This window comes from Pelodiscus sinensis, chromosome 1, assembly GCF_052426305.1.
Source record: "Pelodiscus sinensis isolate ZL-2025 chromosome 1, ASM5242630v1, whole genome shotgun sequence".
Classification (NCBI taxonomy): domain Eukaryota; kingdom Metazoa; phylum Chordata; order Testudines; family Trionychidae; genus Pelodiscus; species Pelodiscus sinensis.
This window is the reverse complement of record NC_143052.1, coordinates 155,716,523-155,733,207: the sequence shown is the minus strand read 5'-3', so window position 1 is coordinate 155,733,207 and position 16,685 is coordinate 155,716,523. Positions and strand designations below refer to the sequence as shown.

The following is a 16,685-nucleotide window of genomic DNA, read 5'->3' as shown; positions in this document are numbered from 1 at the left end:
CTGCCTCATTGAAATGCTGAGGTAGCGTTTCAAAGGGGCAGCTGCTGCACAGCTGAGCTGGGGATCAGCAGTGCTGCCCCTATGTACACCGCTGGGAATGGGTGACAGGAAAGGGATTGGTTGATGATTCCCTGTTCTGTTCACTCTGAGGCATTTAACATTAGCTACCGTCAGAATACAGGATTCTGGGATAGATGGACCTTTGGTCTGACCCAGTATGGCTGTTCTTACGTTTGCTTGACTTCTCATTCCACACAGTTTAAATACTGAAAATGAATTACAGGCAGTCCCTGAGTTACGCGGATCCGACTTATGTCGGATCCTCAGTTATGAACGGGGTTTGCTGCCCGTCTCCCTGGTCTGCTGAGACGGGGAGCAAAGCCTCTGAGGACGCCGGCACCAGGACAGCCGCGGTGCGTCTGGACTGTCCGCTGCCCGCGTGCTCTGCGGCTTTGCTCCCCATCTCCCTGGTCTGCTGGAGGGGGGGGGGGGGGGCAGCTAGTATGCCCCCCCCCAGCAGACCAGGCTTTTCTCCGGATGCCTGTGGTAGAGCAGCTGGGGCGCTGCCGGTTGGTCCTGCAGCGCCGCTCTAGGCGCTACTGGACCAACCCGGCAGCGCCCCAGCTGTTCTGCCCCAGGCATCCTGATTCAGCAGATGCTGGTCAGTTTCAGCAGCGGCTGAATCAGGACGCCTGGGGCAGAGCAGCTGGAGTGCTGGTGGGTTGGTCCAGTAGTGTCGAGGAGCGGCACTACTGGAGCAACCCAGCAGCACCCCAGCTGCTCTGCCCCAGGCGTCCCCAAGTCAGCCGCTGCTGAAACTGACCAGCGTTGACTACAGGAAGCCCGAGGCAGAGTTGCTCTGCCCCGGGCTTCCTGGAATCAGCCGCTGATCAGTTTCAGCAGCAGCTGACTTAGGGACGCCTGGGGTTCTTACGTTGAATCTGTATGTAAGTCGGAACTCAGCCTGTTGAAACTGATCAGAGGCTGATTCCAGGAAGCCCAGGGCAGAGCAACTCTGCCTCGGGCTTCCTGTAGTCAGCCACTGGACAGTTTCAGCAGCGGCTGAATCTGGACGCCAGTTCTGACTTACATACAGATTCAACTTAAGAACACACCTCCAGTCCCTATCTTGTACGTAACCCGGGGACTGCCTGTATCTCATTTTATTTTTCTCATGAAGTGGCATATTGCTACAAAACTGGTCTAACATTAGAGAAGAATGTTTAAACCCAATGAGCTACACAATTTTTATTGATAAATTAGTGATTCTAAGGAAGCATTTTTTACAAACAGATTCAAATGTAAATTTGAGACCTAGATTAGGTGGCAGTCTCTCATAAAATACATCAGCTTACCTAAATACTGGAAAATATTTTCCAGTGGTTTATCAATAATTAGCTCTTAACTCCGTATTTCCTTTTTTTCCCCCAGACATATTCATGTCATGAGATATTAGCCAATTAACTAACCTAGTCTTCAGTTTTATCTGGCACAATTAATGCGACATGTAAAAGAAAACAACTCCCCTCCCAACAAGTAAATGTATAGAAAAGATATCAAAAAGCTTTTAACACTATTACTGCAGTCTAACAGAATACCCAAAAAGTTCTAGCTGTAAGTATTTTTAACGCCTCATCAAACCCAGATCTGATCTCACTGGTAAGAGGCACTGTACATGTACAGAGATTTTACAATCTGAGACTCTGGACAGCCACAGACCTGCTCTTACACATTACTCTGTAATTAAAAGTTATTAGTTTCATAAGCAGCTGCCTACCGATGCCACATCATGTTCTAGTTATGTTTTTGAAATAGATTACGCAGGGCAAGGCGAGTGAGGCACTTGCCTCAGGTGCATAGCTGAGGGGGCGCAGAAAAGACAACTACTACACTGTGCTCATGCCTCAGGCGCCAAATTAGCTAGTTACGACTCTGAGATTACAGGTACATATCTGTTGGAGAGGAACCCGCCCCCTTTCCCAAAACTGTTATGCGTGTTTACGTTAGAGCAGTTGCCAATTTTAGTTGAGAAACAACAAAGCTGTCTTCATAGGTGTGCAATAAGGATGCCTGTCTTCGAAGTATGGTTTTGTGAAGAGGGAGAAGAGCAGGGAATATGGTTCTCAACCGGGAGTCTAATGAAACAGCAGTAGGCTGCAAAGTTTAACATTTTATCCATTGTAGCATGATGCTTCCTACTATAACCTTAATAAATAATCATAATGTCATTCATTAACAAAATTCAGTTCTATCTTTTCATTCCCATCTATAAGAAAGACACGAGGAAAGCAAGCTGCTCACTTGAATAACCTCCCAAAGAGAAAAAAAGTCTGAGGGAAAGCCATATTAGTCTGTAACTTTAAAAATGAGTAGTCGTGTGGAGATAATTGAGCTCAGGCCTCCCACGGACAGGGGCTACTGCCATGAAGCAGACTCTGCCCGTGGTGAACCAGGGCCCGCCTCGGGCAGAAGCTACTTCATGGCAGCCTGCCCTGAGCCCTGCCCTGCGCTGCTGCCTCTGCCAGATCCAGCAGCAGGGCAGGGGAAGGAAGGACAAGAGGCACCACGGAGCCGGTGCTAGGGGGAACTGGCTTTTTATTCCATCTATTACTTGATTAATCAAAATTCAACCTCCCTATTAGGGATGTTAGGCAGCCGGTAATATACTAGTCAACTAACCACATAAATTCTTGGCAGTTAGTCGTCTATTTTATAGTTCCTGTGGGTGGAGGCAGCAGCCAGTGCACTCCAGCTTCACTCCCAGGCAGCCTCCTGTCACTACGCGCTGCACCTCAGACAGCAGTGTGAGGTGCTAGGCGGGAGCCAGTCCACGAGGGGAGCCAGTTTAAAAACCAGTTGCCCTCATGGACCGGCTGCCTGCCGGCCCACACTTCTGCCTCCAATACAAAGGCAGCAGCAGCCCCTGCCTGCGGGGGGGTCCGAGCTCCTCGCAGACAGAGGCTGCTGGGAGGGCAAAGGATGCAAGGGAGGCTTCCGCGAAGCAGCCTCTGTCTGCGGTGGCCTGGACTGGCCACAGACAGAGGCTGCTCTGGCAGCAGCCTGTCTGCGTAGGGTTCTGAACCTGCCCTTGCCCCCTGCACCCGACAGGGGCTACTGCCTCAAAGGAATCTCTACCCATGTTGAACCAGGGCCTGCTGTAGGCAGAGGCTGCTTTATGGCAGCCTCCACTGCCACATCATGCTGCTTCTCCCATGGGAGAAGAGGGGGGCGGGGCAGATGGCACTGCAGAGTTGGTGCTGGGGACAAGCGGCTTTTAAGCTGGCTCTCCCCCAGCACCAGCTCCTGTCCCCCCTGCCTTGCTGCCTCTATCAGAGGCAGCAAGTTTGGGGGGAGCAACTAGTTGAGGGACTAGTTGCTTACATCCCTAGTCAGAAGTCCAGTTTGAAAGGCAAAAACGACAGGGTCAAACTCCATTTGATAAACACCAGACATTGCAGATAGCACTGCCCAGTAAATATTATCAGCTCTATGTTCTACATTATTTTAGTGCTTGCAATTTAGGCATAAAACCCAACAAAGCAAAATAAATGTGCATTCCTCAGCACATAGGACAAACATGGTTGACTGGTGCCCACATAGTTGGTCAAAAATATGCAAACCTATCTCTTCACATGGCCCTAGGAAGTTTCCAGCTGTGGGGTAGGGACACATAGTCCTGCCTCCCGTCCCAACTTCATCTGCTGACAGCTGAATCCAAAGAAGTCATAGAGGTCCAGTAAAGTCTCAGAATCCATGACTGCTAGGGATGTTAAAATGCATTTATTTGTGTAAATGTGTATCTGCAGAAATTTTCAGTCGATGCATGTATTGCTTTAAAGCTGGCTCCTCACAAGCACTGGCTCCTGTTTCCCTACCCCTGATGCCTCTGTATCAGAGGCAGGGGGGTAGGGAGAGGGGAGTCAGCTCGGCAAGAGCTGATACACATAGGGAACTGGCTTGAAAGCCAGCTTCCTGTGTATACTGGCTCCCGCTCTCTCAGAGGCAGCAGCATGAGGGGAAGGAACAGGCAGCTCTGTGGGAGCTGGCTTTTAAGCTGCCTGCCCCCAAGCACCAGCTTTGCATCCCCCCTCATACTGCTGCCTCTGTGGGAGGCAAAGGGAGGCACAGGCAGCTTCATGGAACTGGCTTCCCGCACATACCAGTTCCCGCCTGCCTCCCTCACTGCACACTACTGCCTGCATGCGGGGATGAAGAGGAGGAGAAGTGGCTCCTCCCAGGCACCAACTCTGCCTGCCACACCATGCTGCTGTCTCTGTGGGAGGCAGCATGGGGGTGGGGGATGGCTGGTGGTTCCGCAGGAGCCAGCTCCCCACAGAACCCTAACCTGCCCCTACTTTGCTGCCTCTGTAAGAGGGTGGAGTGTGGGATTTGTTAGGATTACCCATTACGACCAGGCTTATTGGTTAATTGTGTAAACGACTACACACTAACATCCCTAATGACTGCCGTGACCTCCATCCCTAATGACTGCCGTGACCTCCATAACTAAATAGTCGCTTTATACATGAATAATTACATATGCAGAACTTTCCTGCTCACCTGTGCTACTTTGGATGGATTTGGGAAGCACAATTATTGAATGATGCTTTTTACAAGATACTAAAGGCATTACTTTGCATTTCTTCCCCAGAACTTCGCCAATTAGAAAAAACAATGAAAGCAAAGTTATACCTTTAACCTCTAAAAACCACCAGAAACCAGCTTGAAATAACTACAGGCAATCCCCGGGTTACGTGGATCCGACTTACGTCGGATCCCTACTTAAGAACGGGGTGAGGGAACCCCAAACTAGCTGCGCCCCCTCCTCCACGGCGAGAAAAGCCGCTCCGCATCTCCCTAGTCTTCGGGGGTGGGAGGGGAGGCGCAGCTAGTTGGCTTTTCACGCCGACGCCTGGGGTAGAGCAGCTCCACGTCATCTTCATATTGGTGCACAAAACAAAATGCATGTGGCAGGAGTGGGGCAAAGGGATTCTGAATGTGGAAAGAGGCTCAGTCCTAGGGTAGTGGGCTGGGGTACATGGATCTGATTGCAGGAAAGTTTCAACTACAGGCAGTCCCCAGGTTACATACAAGATAGGGACTGTAGGTTTGTTCTTAAGTTGAAATTGTATGTAAGTCGGAAACTGACCAGCAGTGGCTGAATCCGACACGCCTGGGGCAGAGCAGCTGGGGTGCTGCTGGGTTGGTCCCGCAGCGCCGCTCCTCGGCTCTACTGGACCAACCCGGCAGCACCCCAGCTGCTCTGCCCCAGGTGTTCCCAGGTCAGCCGCTGCTGAAACTGACCAGCGGCAGACTACAGGAAGCCAGAGGCAGAGCTGCTCTGCCCCGGGCTTCCTGGAATCAGCCGCTGATCAGTTTCAACAGCAGCTGAATCTGGACGCCTGGGACAGAGCAGCTGGAGCGCTGCCGGGTAGGTCCTCGCAGCGCCGCTCCTGTAGTTGAAACTCTCTCACAAGTTTCTCCTGCAATCAGATCCACGTACCCCAGCCCACTACCGTAGGACTGAGCCTCTTTTCACATTCAGAATCCCTTTGCCCCACTCCTGCCACATAAATTTTATTTTGTGCACCAATATGAAGATGACGTGTCTCACATCTCTTCCACATTGATACACACAAAATTCATTCCACTCAGGGTTGAGAAAAATTAGAGGGAACACTGATTACAACTGAACATTATGATTCATCATGGTATAAAGACAGGACACCCATAGTAAAGACTTCATATTTTTGCAGTGATTCTGTATGGAACCAGCATAGCTCATGAAGAACTCCCTGTTTAATTTTTTAATAAAAGTTTTAGCAATGTTTTTAGATCTTCAAGGTTGCACGTGCTCTCACTAATTCTTACTGGAACTGCCAGAAGTGGAGATTCTTCCACATGATTTAGATTTCATCTGAAGAATTATGCTTCAGTGTTTCAAGACCCAACAGGTTTACACGTGAGTGCTTTAGTGTATGATAATATATTCATATGGCTAGACCTTTATTTAGAAATGACAACAATTAACATTTTATATGGTGTTTTATCTGTACAACGGACCCATATATCTTAATGGACACTGTACTTTGCATTCTTCTGGTTACAGAAAAATTAATAGTCAGTTTACAAGTGCAAGTGAACAAAACTAGATGAATGATTTAAACCCTTGGGAGCCATACATGCAGGTCATAGGGCCATAGTACAAAATGAGAGCTATTTATGGCAAGATATGTGTTTACATTACAAGTAGCATAGCTGCAGTAGCACAGCAACTTCCTACAGCAATAACTGGGTTTTTTCTGTTGGTGTAATAAATCCACCCCCATGGGAGGTGGGGGTAGGAGATTCCATTGACCTACCTGCATCTATAGTCTGACCTAACTACATTATTTACATTTTAGTCATAGACCTTACTTGACACCAACATTCACATCAACTCCAGTTCCTTTATATTAGGACCAGATTGACCAATAGAAAGTATACCTAGTACTAAGTGTAGATGATACATGCACACTAACAGTAAGACAAGTGGATCAATACAGATGACAATCACAAACAGTGGGGCAAGAGCACAGGCGACTGCCCTAAGGGAACCAAAGGAAGGTTGTAGGTATGTATGTGGAAGGGACTAAGAGCAAGGAGACAGTAGAGAACAGAGAAAGGTCATATAAAGGCAAGGGATACTAGAAGAGGAATAAAAAGGAAGGGAGATAGTGCTGCAAGTGCTTAACTTTATTGTCCAAAACCACAATTACATTTATTTTCAATTGACCATAAGAAGTCACATAACTATTCCAAATGCCATTTTTGTTGCCTATAGGGCACACAAAGACCAAAAACTGCATCACAGTGGTCACTGAAGATTGCTTCTGAAGGCATGTAAGGGCTATCTCTCTCTCTCACTCTGAGCTTCTCTAGCAGCATGACACTTTCTGGAGGCACAAGGTAAAGACCAAGTCTAAGAAGGATAGCCTTGTTAGTCTGCATCTGCAAAAACAGCGAGGACTCCTGTGGCACCTTAAAGACTAAGGCTACATCTACACTGCAGGCTTTTTGCTCAAGAACAATTGTTCTTGCACAAAACCTTGTGGAGCGCCTACACTGCACGTGAGTTCTTGCGCAAGTAAATTTACAGTAAGGCGTCAGAACTGAGGGCTTCTTGCGCAAGAGTTATTCCTCTCCCCACAAGGAATAAGTCCTCTTGCACAAGAAGGCAGAGTGGATGGCCATCAGAACTTTCTTGCACAAGAGAGCATCCACACTGCCATGCCATGGATGCTCTTGTGCAAAACAATTCTTGCGCAAGAAGCATGCAGTGTAGACATTGCCTAAAAGATTTATTTGGGCAATGAGTTAAACTCACTTTGTCAGATGCATTTGTGTGGAAATTACAAGAGACAGAGATAATATACAGATATATATACAGGTTGAACCTTGCCAGTCCAGCACCCTCGGGACCTCACTAGTGCTGAACCTAGGGAAGTTAATATTGCCTAGCAGCACTGCCAAAACGTCCACTGTTTACTGAGCTTTTAGAAGACATTTAGGGGTGAATTAGAGCTAAACAACAGAACAGAATACAGAGCCTCAGGATTGGTGGCTATAAACTTTATGGGACCACAGGAAATGTGGCCACACCCATGAAAAGTGTGCATCTGGCTAACTAAAATCGTGCCAGATCACAGATGTTGCCAGACCAGAGAGTGCTGGACTACAGCAATTCAACCTGTACGTATATTTTGGTATTTACATCTCCCCATCAGTGCTAGAGAATGAGCCCCATCCACCCTGAATGAAATGGCCTGGTAACACTGGCCCTCCACTTGACAAGTAACCCCCTTTGAGATAGATAATTGTGTGTACATAGAATCCCCGCCTCTAGTCATTTCCACTCCAATGCAGCTGACCAAGTGGTTTTAACCCACCACAGCTGACCAAGTGGTTTTTACCCGTCTGTCCAAACGAAGCTGTTAATCTCTAAGGCGCCACCGGACTTCGCCTTGTTTTTGAAAGGAAAGGCCGGGAGATGTGACCCGGGGCTGAGGCGGCAGAGAACGCCGCGGGCGGGGAGGGGTTCGGTCCAGTTGCCCCCGCGCTAGCCAGGCGCAGGACACGGAACCAACCCCAAGGCAGCGCCGAGGCAGCGCCGAGGGGTTCGCCGGGGGCGACGCCAGCCCCGCTGCTGCTGCCTCCCCTGGGGGCGCGGAGGGAGCCGGGCTCGCGGGGGACGCTGCTGCTGGCAGAGGCGCGAGCCCCTCCCCCGGCCCGGCTCCCCCCCCCGTCCAGACCCCGTCCCTGCCCTGGGGGCGTAGCCGGGGCGGCTCCGCGCACCCAGCCAGGACCGGTCCGGAAGCGGCGGGGTTTCCCTCTCCGCAGGGGCAGGGGCTCGCTCCCGGGCAGGGGGGGGGGGGGGTCGGGCTCTCACTCACCAGCTACCCGGCTGCGCCTCTTCCCCTTCCGCCATAGCTGTTGACGTGCCCTGGCTTGGCCGTAAACCGCGGTTTATTTTCGACAACCGGGGAAGACATCCGCCTCCCCCGGCACTGTCGTAACGTCCAGGCTTGGCCGTAAAGCGCGGCATCGGCGGTCGATGACGTGGGGCTCTCGGAAGGCGAAGGGGCCGCTGCGGTTGCGATGGGGGTTTCAGACACGCCCCCTTGGAACGCGGCGCCGGGGACGCGGCTTGGCTCGGCTCGCGCCGCAGGCGGGCAGTGTTTGCTGGAGCCCCTCGCTGGGCGCTGCCTGTTTCATGGCTGGGTCCGGCCAGCGCCTCGCACGCGGCGGGTCTGCTCCGGGGCCTCTCGGTGCAACCACCGCTAATACACAGGATGCAATAGGAAGCGTTTCCCCCCATCTCACCCCCTGGCCCGGCGTGGGACCCATTGCCCAGGCTGCGGGGGGAGTGGGGGCATTGGTGGGGAGCTCAGCTGCACTGAAGAGCAGGGGACCACGCGAGAGCGGTGACGGTGGGTCGGTAGAGGCGAGTAGGGCATGCACCGCTGAGCAGTAGCCGCTAGTACCGGCAGATGTGAACGCGCTGCTTCTCCCCCCGCCTCCAGCAGCGCTGCCACGGCAGCACTTTGAGCCCCAGGCTCTTTACAGCGCCTCCAGAGCCCCCAGCCCTGCCCCTTCCGCCCCTCGCCAGGCCCCCATACTGGTATGATTTTTAAATTACTTTTACCCCTGCCGGGTGATGACCTTGTTTTCTTCGAAAAGGCAATATGTTACTCTAAACCTAATTACTGTCCAAATGTATTTTCCTATTGTCCTGTGAATGAGGGAGGAGTTGATCCACAAGAACACTCTGCTAAATGATCCACATTATGGAAAGATTTTGAGTCCCTGAGCAAAGTTGTCAAGAGGCATCACAGCAGATGGGAGCAGCAAAGTCAACACCAGCTTGCAGTTATTTTATGTGCATAGCAGATATCAGCAACTCGGCTACAACTAATAATTTGGTACAGAAACTCCCTGAGAACAACAGGTGTGTCAGTCTGATGTGAAAGTGTAGAGTAAAACCAGAGTAGCTGAATGGTATTACTTTGTTTTACTTAAGCCCAAAACAGTTTACAAAAGAGCACCAGCAGAAATTCGCCCCCCTCCCCCCCCCCCATGTCACAGAAAAACTTCAAGCCCAGGGAAACAAGCAGCAAAAGCTGGAGAAGTAACATGTGGCTGCTAACTATAGGGTCCCTGGATTGCATCCACTATTCCATTTTTTCTACCACGTGTGGAATACATTTTGTTATATGCACTGAGGTATGTGTGCATGTGCAGTACCAGTAAAAACACATGTTGCCAGCTGCTGCTAGCTGTGAGTGTGCTGCTAAATCAGCTGAGTATCATTTGAACCTCTCCTTTGTGGTGGTCCAAGTGCACAGTTTCCAGGGAACAGTGGTTAGGCCCCAGTACAGTGGGTGGGCCTGGGTCTCTCCCCTACTTGCCACTTAGAGGAATGGCTTCAGGACATACTGCAGTGTACCACTGAGATGAGTGGCTAGACTTGAGAATGCAGTTTGCCCCAGGGTCAAGTGGCTGGATCTGAAGATGGTTGGTCCCCCATCAGAGGTGGAAAAACTGAATAGAGGACAGTTGAAGGACTGTTCCTAGAACTGGACACTGTGGTCCAGGGAGTGATGTGGGTCAAAATTGGAGACAGCACTGATGGCAGATGTGATACCATTAGCTGAAGGTGACCTGGAGGGGTTAAGAGCTAATTCTCAAAAGGACCAGCAGGAGGTGGTGGTGATGAGTCACACGCCATTACAGTACTCTTTTATAAAAATCTGTGCTATTTATTTCTTTTTTACTGCTTAGGACTTTACATTTCAGTAGTAGGATGAAATAGCCACTTGTACTCTGTATCCCTTAATATTTAGTCTATCCAGGTTACCTGTTCTTATGCTTTGCTTCTGTCATCTGGTTATTTAATTATTATGAATACCACTGATCACACGGAAAGATATTTGGTTTTGTTAGTTCAGTTCATTGCCTTGATATACAAGAAGTGGGGACTGTTCCAGACAGAAGGGGAAGAAGTATGGTAAAAGCCACAAAGCCAAGAGTGTCAAAGTAGCAGTAAAGCAGGAGAACTTAAAAAAATGGTAGCAGACATGTAAGTGGGATGAAGAATATGTGGTTCCTCAAAGGTGAAGACTGAGAGCTTGGATATGATATGATTACAGGCAAGAAGTAAATTACAGGAGTCAGAGGCCTATGGTGGTCATCGAAAGAGCAGAATGGCAGGGGAAAAAAATAAAAAACATGAAAAATAACAGATGTAATTAACAGTTCCAAAGACATTCCCTTCTAAAAGATTTAAGACTGTGTCAATTTAGGAAGACATAATTTCCCAGAAAAGTTTGCTTAAATGGTTGTAATGGACTTTTTTATATTTACTTCTATTGAGTGTTAGCTCTGTCAAATCACTCTGTCTATAGTCATTTTTACAGAACTATAATACGGCTGTGTCTACATTGGCACCCTTTTCCGGAAAAGTGATGCTAATGAGACACTTCAGAATTGCAAATGCAGCGGGGGATTTAACTATCCCCCGCGGCATTTGCATTTACATGGCTGCCGCTTTTTTCCGGCTCGGGGTTTTGCCGGAGAAGAGCGCCAGTCTAGACGGGATCTTGCGGAAAATAAACCCTTTTCCGAAAGATCCCTTATTCCTACTTGAAAGCATTGGAAGTAGGAATAAGGGATCTTCCGGAAAAGGGTTTATTTGCTGCAAGATCCAGTCTAGACTGGCGCTTTTCTCTGGCAAAACCCTGAGCTGGAAAAAAGCAGCAGCCATGTTCATGCAAATGCTGCGGGGGATAGTTAAATCCCCCGCGGCATTTGCAATTCCGAAGTGTCTCATTAGCATCCCTTTTTCGGAAAAGGGTGCCAATGTAGACACAGCCCACATGTATAACAAGCTACTTTTATTATAATACTTGCCCTCTATAATGACTAATGAATCATTAAGCCTAAATGTAGCTCCCTGTAGCCTTCAAACATGCAGTCTCTTCTTTTCCCAAAAAAGCATTGACTGCATTAGATTAAGTTCTGTGGAACAATAGTGCCATCCAATGATCAGTTAAATTACTACACATTAGTGCTGTTGGGAATAAACTCCAGTCATCTGAAGAAGTAGGCTGTGCCTTGGAAAGCTCATGATACCATACATGTTTTGTTAATCTATAAAGTGCTACCAGACCATTTGTTGTTTTTTAAGTTTACACATGTATATTCTTTGACACTAAGAACAGCCATGGAATATAGCAGGGCTGGGGAGCCTAAGGACCAGATGTGACCCCTGGGTTGCCTGGATCCAGTCCCCAAGGTTTGGGGCTCCCCAGCATTGTGGAGCTCACACTGGTACTCCAGCCCGCCTGCAGCACACAAAATCTACTAGCCTGGGCCTCCCTAAGCTCTGGCGTACAAGGAGAATGTGGGGAGTGTCTTTCTCCTTCTCAGTCAGGGGATACCCCAGTGAGAGGTGATTTTTTTTTTTTGTGCTTCTCACTTGTGTACAGTCCCGGACTGATTTTCCTATGGGCCAGTGACACCTGACCAAAAAGGGTTCCCCACCACTGGAGTATAGCTTTAAGCTATACATCTGCTATGAATCTGACATACGTGGCTTCTTTTTACAGCATTTTTGTTGCAAAGGACATTAAAGCATATCAGATGCGAACAATAGACTATAAATATATTTAACATTTTAGGCTCTGCTTATAAACCTTGTGCTTCACTCAGACTAGGTTCACAATTTTCTTTGAATTCTTGGAAAATCCAGAAAACACTTCATTTATGCTTAGCTTCAAGAAATTGAGTAGTGAGTCCCATTGATATCAACAAGACTACTCGAGTTAGTCAAGTTAAGTCAGTACATAAGTGTTCTAGGACCAGGCCTTTTTATTCTCATTAAATGTGTTCTCAATATTTTATTGCCTTAAAGTAGAATTGTTAAATCTTAATACTGCTCCCAGTTTCATATTCCTAGCTATGGGCTGCTTTGAATTGATTCCAGAGATTGTATATACATAGCAAGATTATACTGTGCTATACAGGTCCAAGGCAATTTGAAGATTTACACTCAATGACCAAATAGTATTACATTATCACGAGAAGACTGTTTCAAAGCAATTGCTACTTGAATTTTTGTAGCCAGTTATATTTCTAAGGAACCTAAATAAACTTTATTTAGTTTGATTGTGCCATTCAAATACCCTTGACTTCAGTATAATTGCTGTTGGGAATAAAATTACAAAAAATGCTGTAAGAGCGTGCAGCATCCATGTTGTAGGTGAAGGGGGAAATGTTACAGAGTGCTATATATTTTCAGCAAAATACAGGACTATGTAGCACTTTAAAGACTAACAAGATGGTTTATTAGATGATGAGCTTTCCTGGGCCAGACCTTTAAAGTGCTACATAGTCCTGTATTTTGCTTCAGCCTCACCAGACTAACACAGCTACATTTCTATCACTATATATTTTCACATATTTATAACATCTTCTTGGAACAGGCTATGGAGCACCAAAGACATAGATCGCCCAGGGCCAAACAAGACATGAAATCGGACATAAACACCTTCAATGATTAAGTTCTATCTGCAGCTTTCTCCCCGTGTCAATCTTTCATTAAGTTGATCCCTGCACTTGAGAACTGAGCAGCGATTTTTTTCTTGCTATTTACTAATAAAATAGTTACATATTTATGAAGCAAGGATCGGAAAAATTACATAAACACCCGCACACGTGCGAGCCACATGCACACTAAAGACACATCCCCACTACATGTGATGACAATTGTGCCCTTAACTTCTTCTCTCCCGTTTTATTTCCAAATGCTGGTCCGAAGCGTTCTCCTTACTCCTTCGCTACTAGATTTCAATGGGTGTCAAAATGTCCCCAGTTTTCTCACCTAACGAGGCGGGGGCCTTCTCTTCTGTCTCAGTCTGCACCCACACCCCGTGTGCGGGCAGCCTGGGCCCATCCCCGGCTGCTGCTTCTGTGCTTGACTCGCGCGCTTCGCAGCGAACCCGCCCTGGGGTCCTAAAGCGGAGCGGGCGGGGGCGTGTCTCCGGCGGCAGCGTCAGCAGCCGGCCGCGGCGTCCTGCAGCTGGTCCTCGGTTCCTCCTGGTGTAGGGCAGCGGCGTGGCCTGCGGAGCGGTCGGGACAACATGGGGGACGCGCTGGAGGAGCCCTGGTGGGAGCCTCAGCCCGGAACACACAGTAGCAGCGACAGTCACAGCCCAGGTACCCGCTCGCCACGTGGGGAGTTTGCTCCTCCCTATGCTGGGCTCCCAGCAGCTCCTTCGCTGGCTGCACCTCGCGTGGTTTCCTTCCTGCTTTCCACCTTCCCTTCCTCACTTGGTTCTCTCTCCCACTCGATCCCGGGCCTCCTTCCCTCTCTCCACGCCCTTGCTCCTTCCCTCCCTGCCACCCGCCTCGCTCCCTCCCTCGTTGGGTGCGAGTATTTCCAGTTTGCTTGTAAACCAAATGCCCAATAATGTTCACGCCTCTTCCCCAGCAGGAGTTCTAAACAGACCACGTCAAAGAGAAATAGTCTCTGAAACAGACGATTTATAGGTAAATTAAGATAACTAAGAGGCACTGGATGCTTTTGAGTTTAGAGCTTACCTTGCCCCTGGCTGTACTGAGCATACGCTTTATAAGCTTTGCTTGATTTGATCACTTCTGGTCTTCTATGTATTGGAAGGGCTGATACTTAGGAAATGGGGCATTTGTAAAATCTTTGGAGGTAAACACGTGCAGCAGTTGGTGGGTTTGATCACCAGTTATCCCCACTGTCATGTGCCTCAGAAGAATAGGAACTGAATACTAGCTCTCCCTCCACCACGTTTTTTCAGCTGATGCTCTACCACTGCTTTGCCCTGTAAGAATTAATACTTAACTGTTATAATGCATGTTTCATCAGTAGCTCTCTCAAAGCACTTGACAGAGGATAGCTAAAGATATTGGGCTGCTGCCAAGCTGATACAGTTAACATTGTAGTTGTTTTTTTGTTTTTATTTTTTGAATAGTAGGATATTTTGGGTAGGATTTGTTAGCCAAATAAACTGTTAGCTGCCCTCAATTAAAATGAGGCCTGTATAAATATGCCTATGTTGCATAGTAAAACTGTGTCTGCAAAACAAGTGGGCTTCAACCTGTGTCTTAGTGGGACTCAGACCAGTGCCTTTCAGCAGGTTTGGAGACCTTTGAGTCCTGTTTCTAGCACGAATCAGAAGGACTTGTGTATGAACAGAATAGAGTTTGGTCTTAAACTTGAGTCTGAGCCTTGTTTTACTATGCAGTGTTGATGACCCTTATGTGTCTAGTTATGGTATAAATAAATATAATTAGTTAAAATATAATTAACCTTCAGTTTATGCCACAAACTCTAATTGTGTTGCAACTGGTTTACATGACAGCTGATTATATTGTATTTGTAGAGGGAACATTAGGGATTCATAGACAGGGATTGGAGATTGAAAGAATATTAAGAAAAATCCCGTGGTATATTGTTATGGTTGGATGGAGTGCTTTTGTTTTTGTAAGACATCTTGTAATTGAAATTTTCAGAATGGAATTATTGTAAAGTTTTAGATTTTTCCAATGGTTTATTTTTAAACTTTGAGAGTGTATCTGTGGTTCGAGACACCAGAGAAATATTTCACAAAGTCCTCTAGGGACTTCACTTTTACTATCTATTTTATGTGGAAGGTGCTTGATATTATGGTAATGTGCGGAAATATAAAACCCTAAAATAAATTAAAAATAGAATACATTTATGTTGCAGGCCTGGCCCATGTTTGGACCCACACACAGAGTTCATGTGTGTTAAATTCCCCTAGGCCTGAGTAGGCTCACTCTTTAGCCTTTAGGCTCACTGCCAGGGCATATACTCTCTGGTGCCCTTTTCACAAGTGGGACTGGGCAGTCTAACTCCCTTCATGCCAGGACCAGTGTTCTCTCTAATTTTTTCCATCCATTTGTGGATTTTTTTTTTTGTCAGTAGAAACATATAACTTAGCTGGGGGGCACTCTGCTAATCAGCTGGGCAGCATTTGACTCTCTCCTGAGCAGCTGCATAAGTGCACAGCTTACAGGGAGTACTTCCCGGGAGAACCAGTGCTGCACTCCCCTATTGGTTAGGGACATCTTTTTTCAGAGCTCCACGCTAGAATGCATCCTGGCTACGGGGTTAGTTGCACTGCTCTCCCTTCTAGTGGTCTCTCTGACTGTACCCCACAGGTATGAGGCTTTGGCCTTTCATCTCTGCTGGGAGGATAGTTCCATAACTTGCCCTCTCATAGACCTTAGGACATGGGTTACAACCCCTTGGTAACTAACCATGACTCAGTCAGTAGGTCCAACTGCAGATGGACCCTACCAGGGTTTCCAGTTGGGAACCAGTGACAGCAGTTGATGCAAAAAATGACTTTAAACAGCCTCTTCAAAACAAGCGTATTGTTAATTCATTTCATAAAGGCACTATGCATTTAGAGTGAAGTTCAACAACAGTAAAAGGGCAGCATGCAAAGGTGTTGTTGGTACCTTTGTAAGTTTCCTCCAGCCCAGTTAACTTTATCTCTTCCAGTGAGTATCAGCACGTCTTGCTTATGGCATCTGTATGTCTTAATCAAACTACCAGCCTTTTCACTGACACATCCTGGCCAGCCTCTCTCCAATTACCCTCTAATTTACCTTCCTTTTCTAGGGTCTTTTAAGTTTATTGCTTCCTTTGATCCCAGACCTCGGTAGGGTGCCCCATTTTAACCTGAATGGAACCAGCCATTGATATCTTACCTCCTTTGAAGCTGGGTACGTTAGAGGCTGTCTTTTGTGTCATTGTTTTACCTTTTCTAGGTTCCTTAACAGCCCCCCCCCCTTTTTTTTTGTAGCCTCTTTTGATTCAACAATGTGCATGCAGGAAGATAATTCCAAACTCAAGAGGGGAAAAGAGTCACATATTTATAAAAGATAATACAGACATTTTCTCAGTTTGTCACAATGAATACTCTGGTTTACAGTTTGATAGTTGAAAAGTTTGCATTGGGATTTCTAAACTAGTCACTCTTTATTTTAGACAGTATAAGAGACATACATGTCATTGTAAAAAAAAATCTCTATGCCATTCCCTGCCTAAGTTTACTCATCACTCTTGAGCATTCTTTGGGATT

At 47.4% G+C, this 16,685-nt stretch overlaps 2 protein-coding genes across 4 annotated transcripts in view; one reads left to right on the top strand and one right to left on the bottom strand.

Annotated features, from left to right (window-relative positions):
- TBC1D23 (TBC1 domain family member 23) overlaps positions 1 to 8,589 on the bottom strand; it is a 47,268-nt gene extending 38,679 nt beyond the window's left edge. For both annotated transcript variants that reach the window (XM_075914153.2, XM_075914230.2), the window contains exon 1: positions 8,433 to 8,589. In XM_075914153.2, coding sequence (XP_075770268.1) covers positions 8,433 to 8,584 — 152 coding nt within the window. In that variant the 5' untranslated portion in view covers positions 8,585 to 8,589. The remainder of the gene's footprint in view (positions 1 to 8,432) is intronic.
- A 4,828-nt stretch (positions 8,590 to 13,417) lies between these two features.
- CMSS1 (cms1 ribosomal small subunit homolog) overlaps positions 13,418 to 16,685 on the top strand; it is a 356,232-nt gene continuing 352,964 nt past the window's right edge. Inside the window, exon 1 of one of the 2 annotated variants that reach the window (XM_089775796.1) lies at positions 13,418 to 13,755. Coding sequence is in view for 1 of the 2 variants with exons in the window: in XM_075915302.2 (XP_075771417.2) it covers positions 13,680 to 13,755 (76 nt within the window). In the remaining variant the exon portion in view is untranslated. The remainder of the gene's footprint in view (positions 13,756 to 16,685) is intronic. The other variant, XM_075915302.2, reaches the window with a different exon arrangement.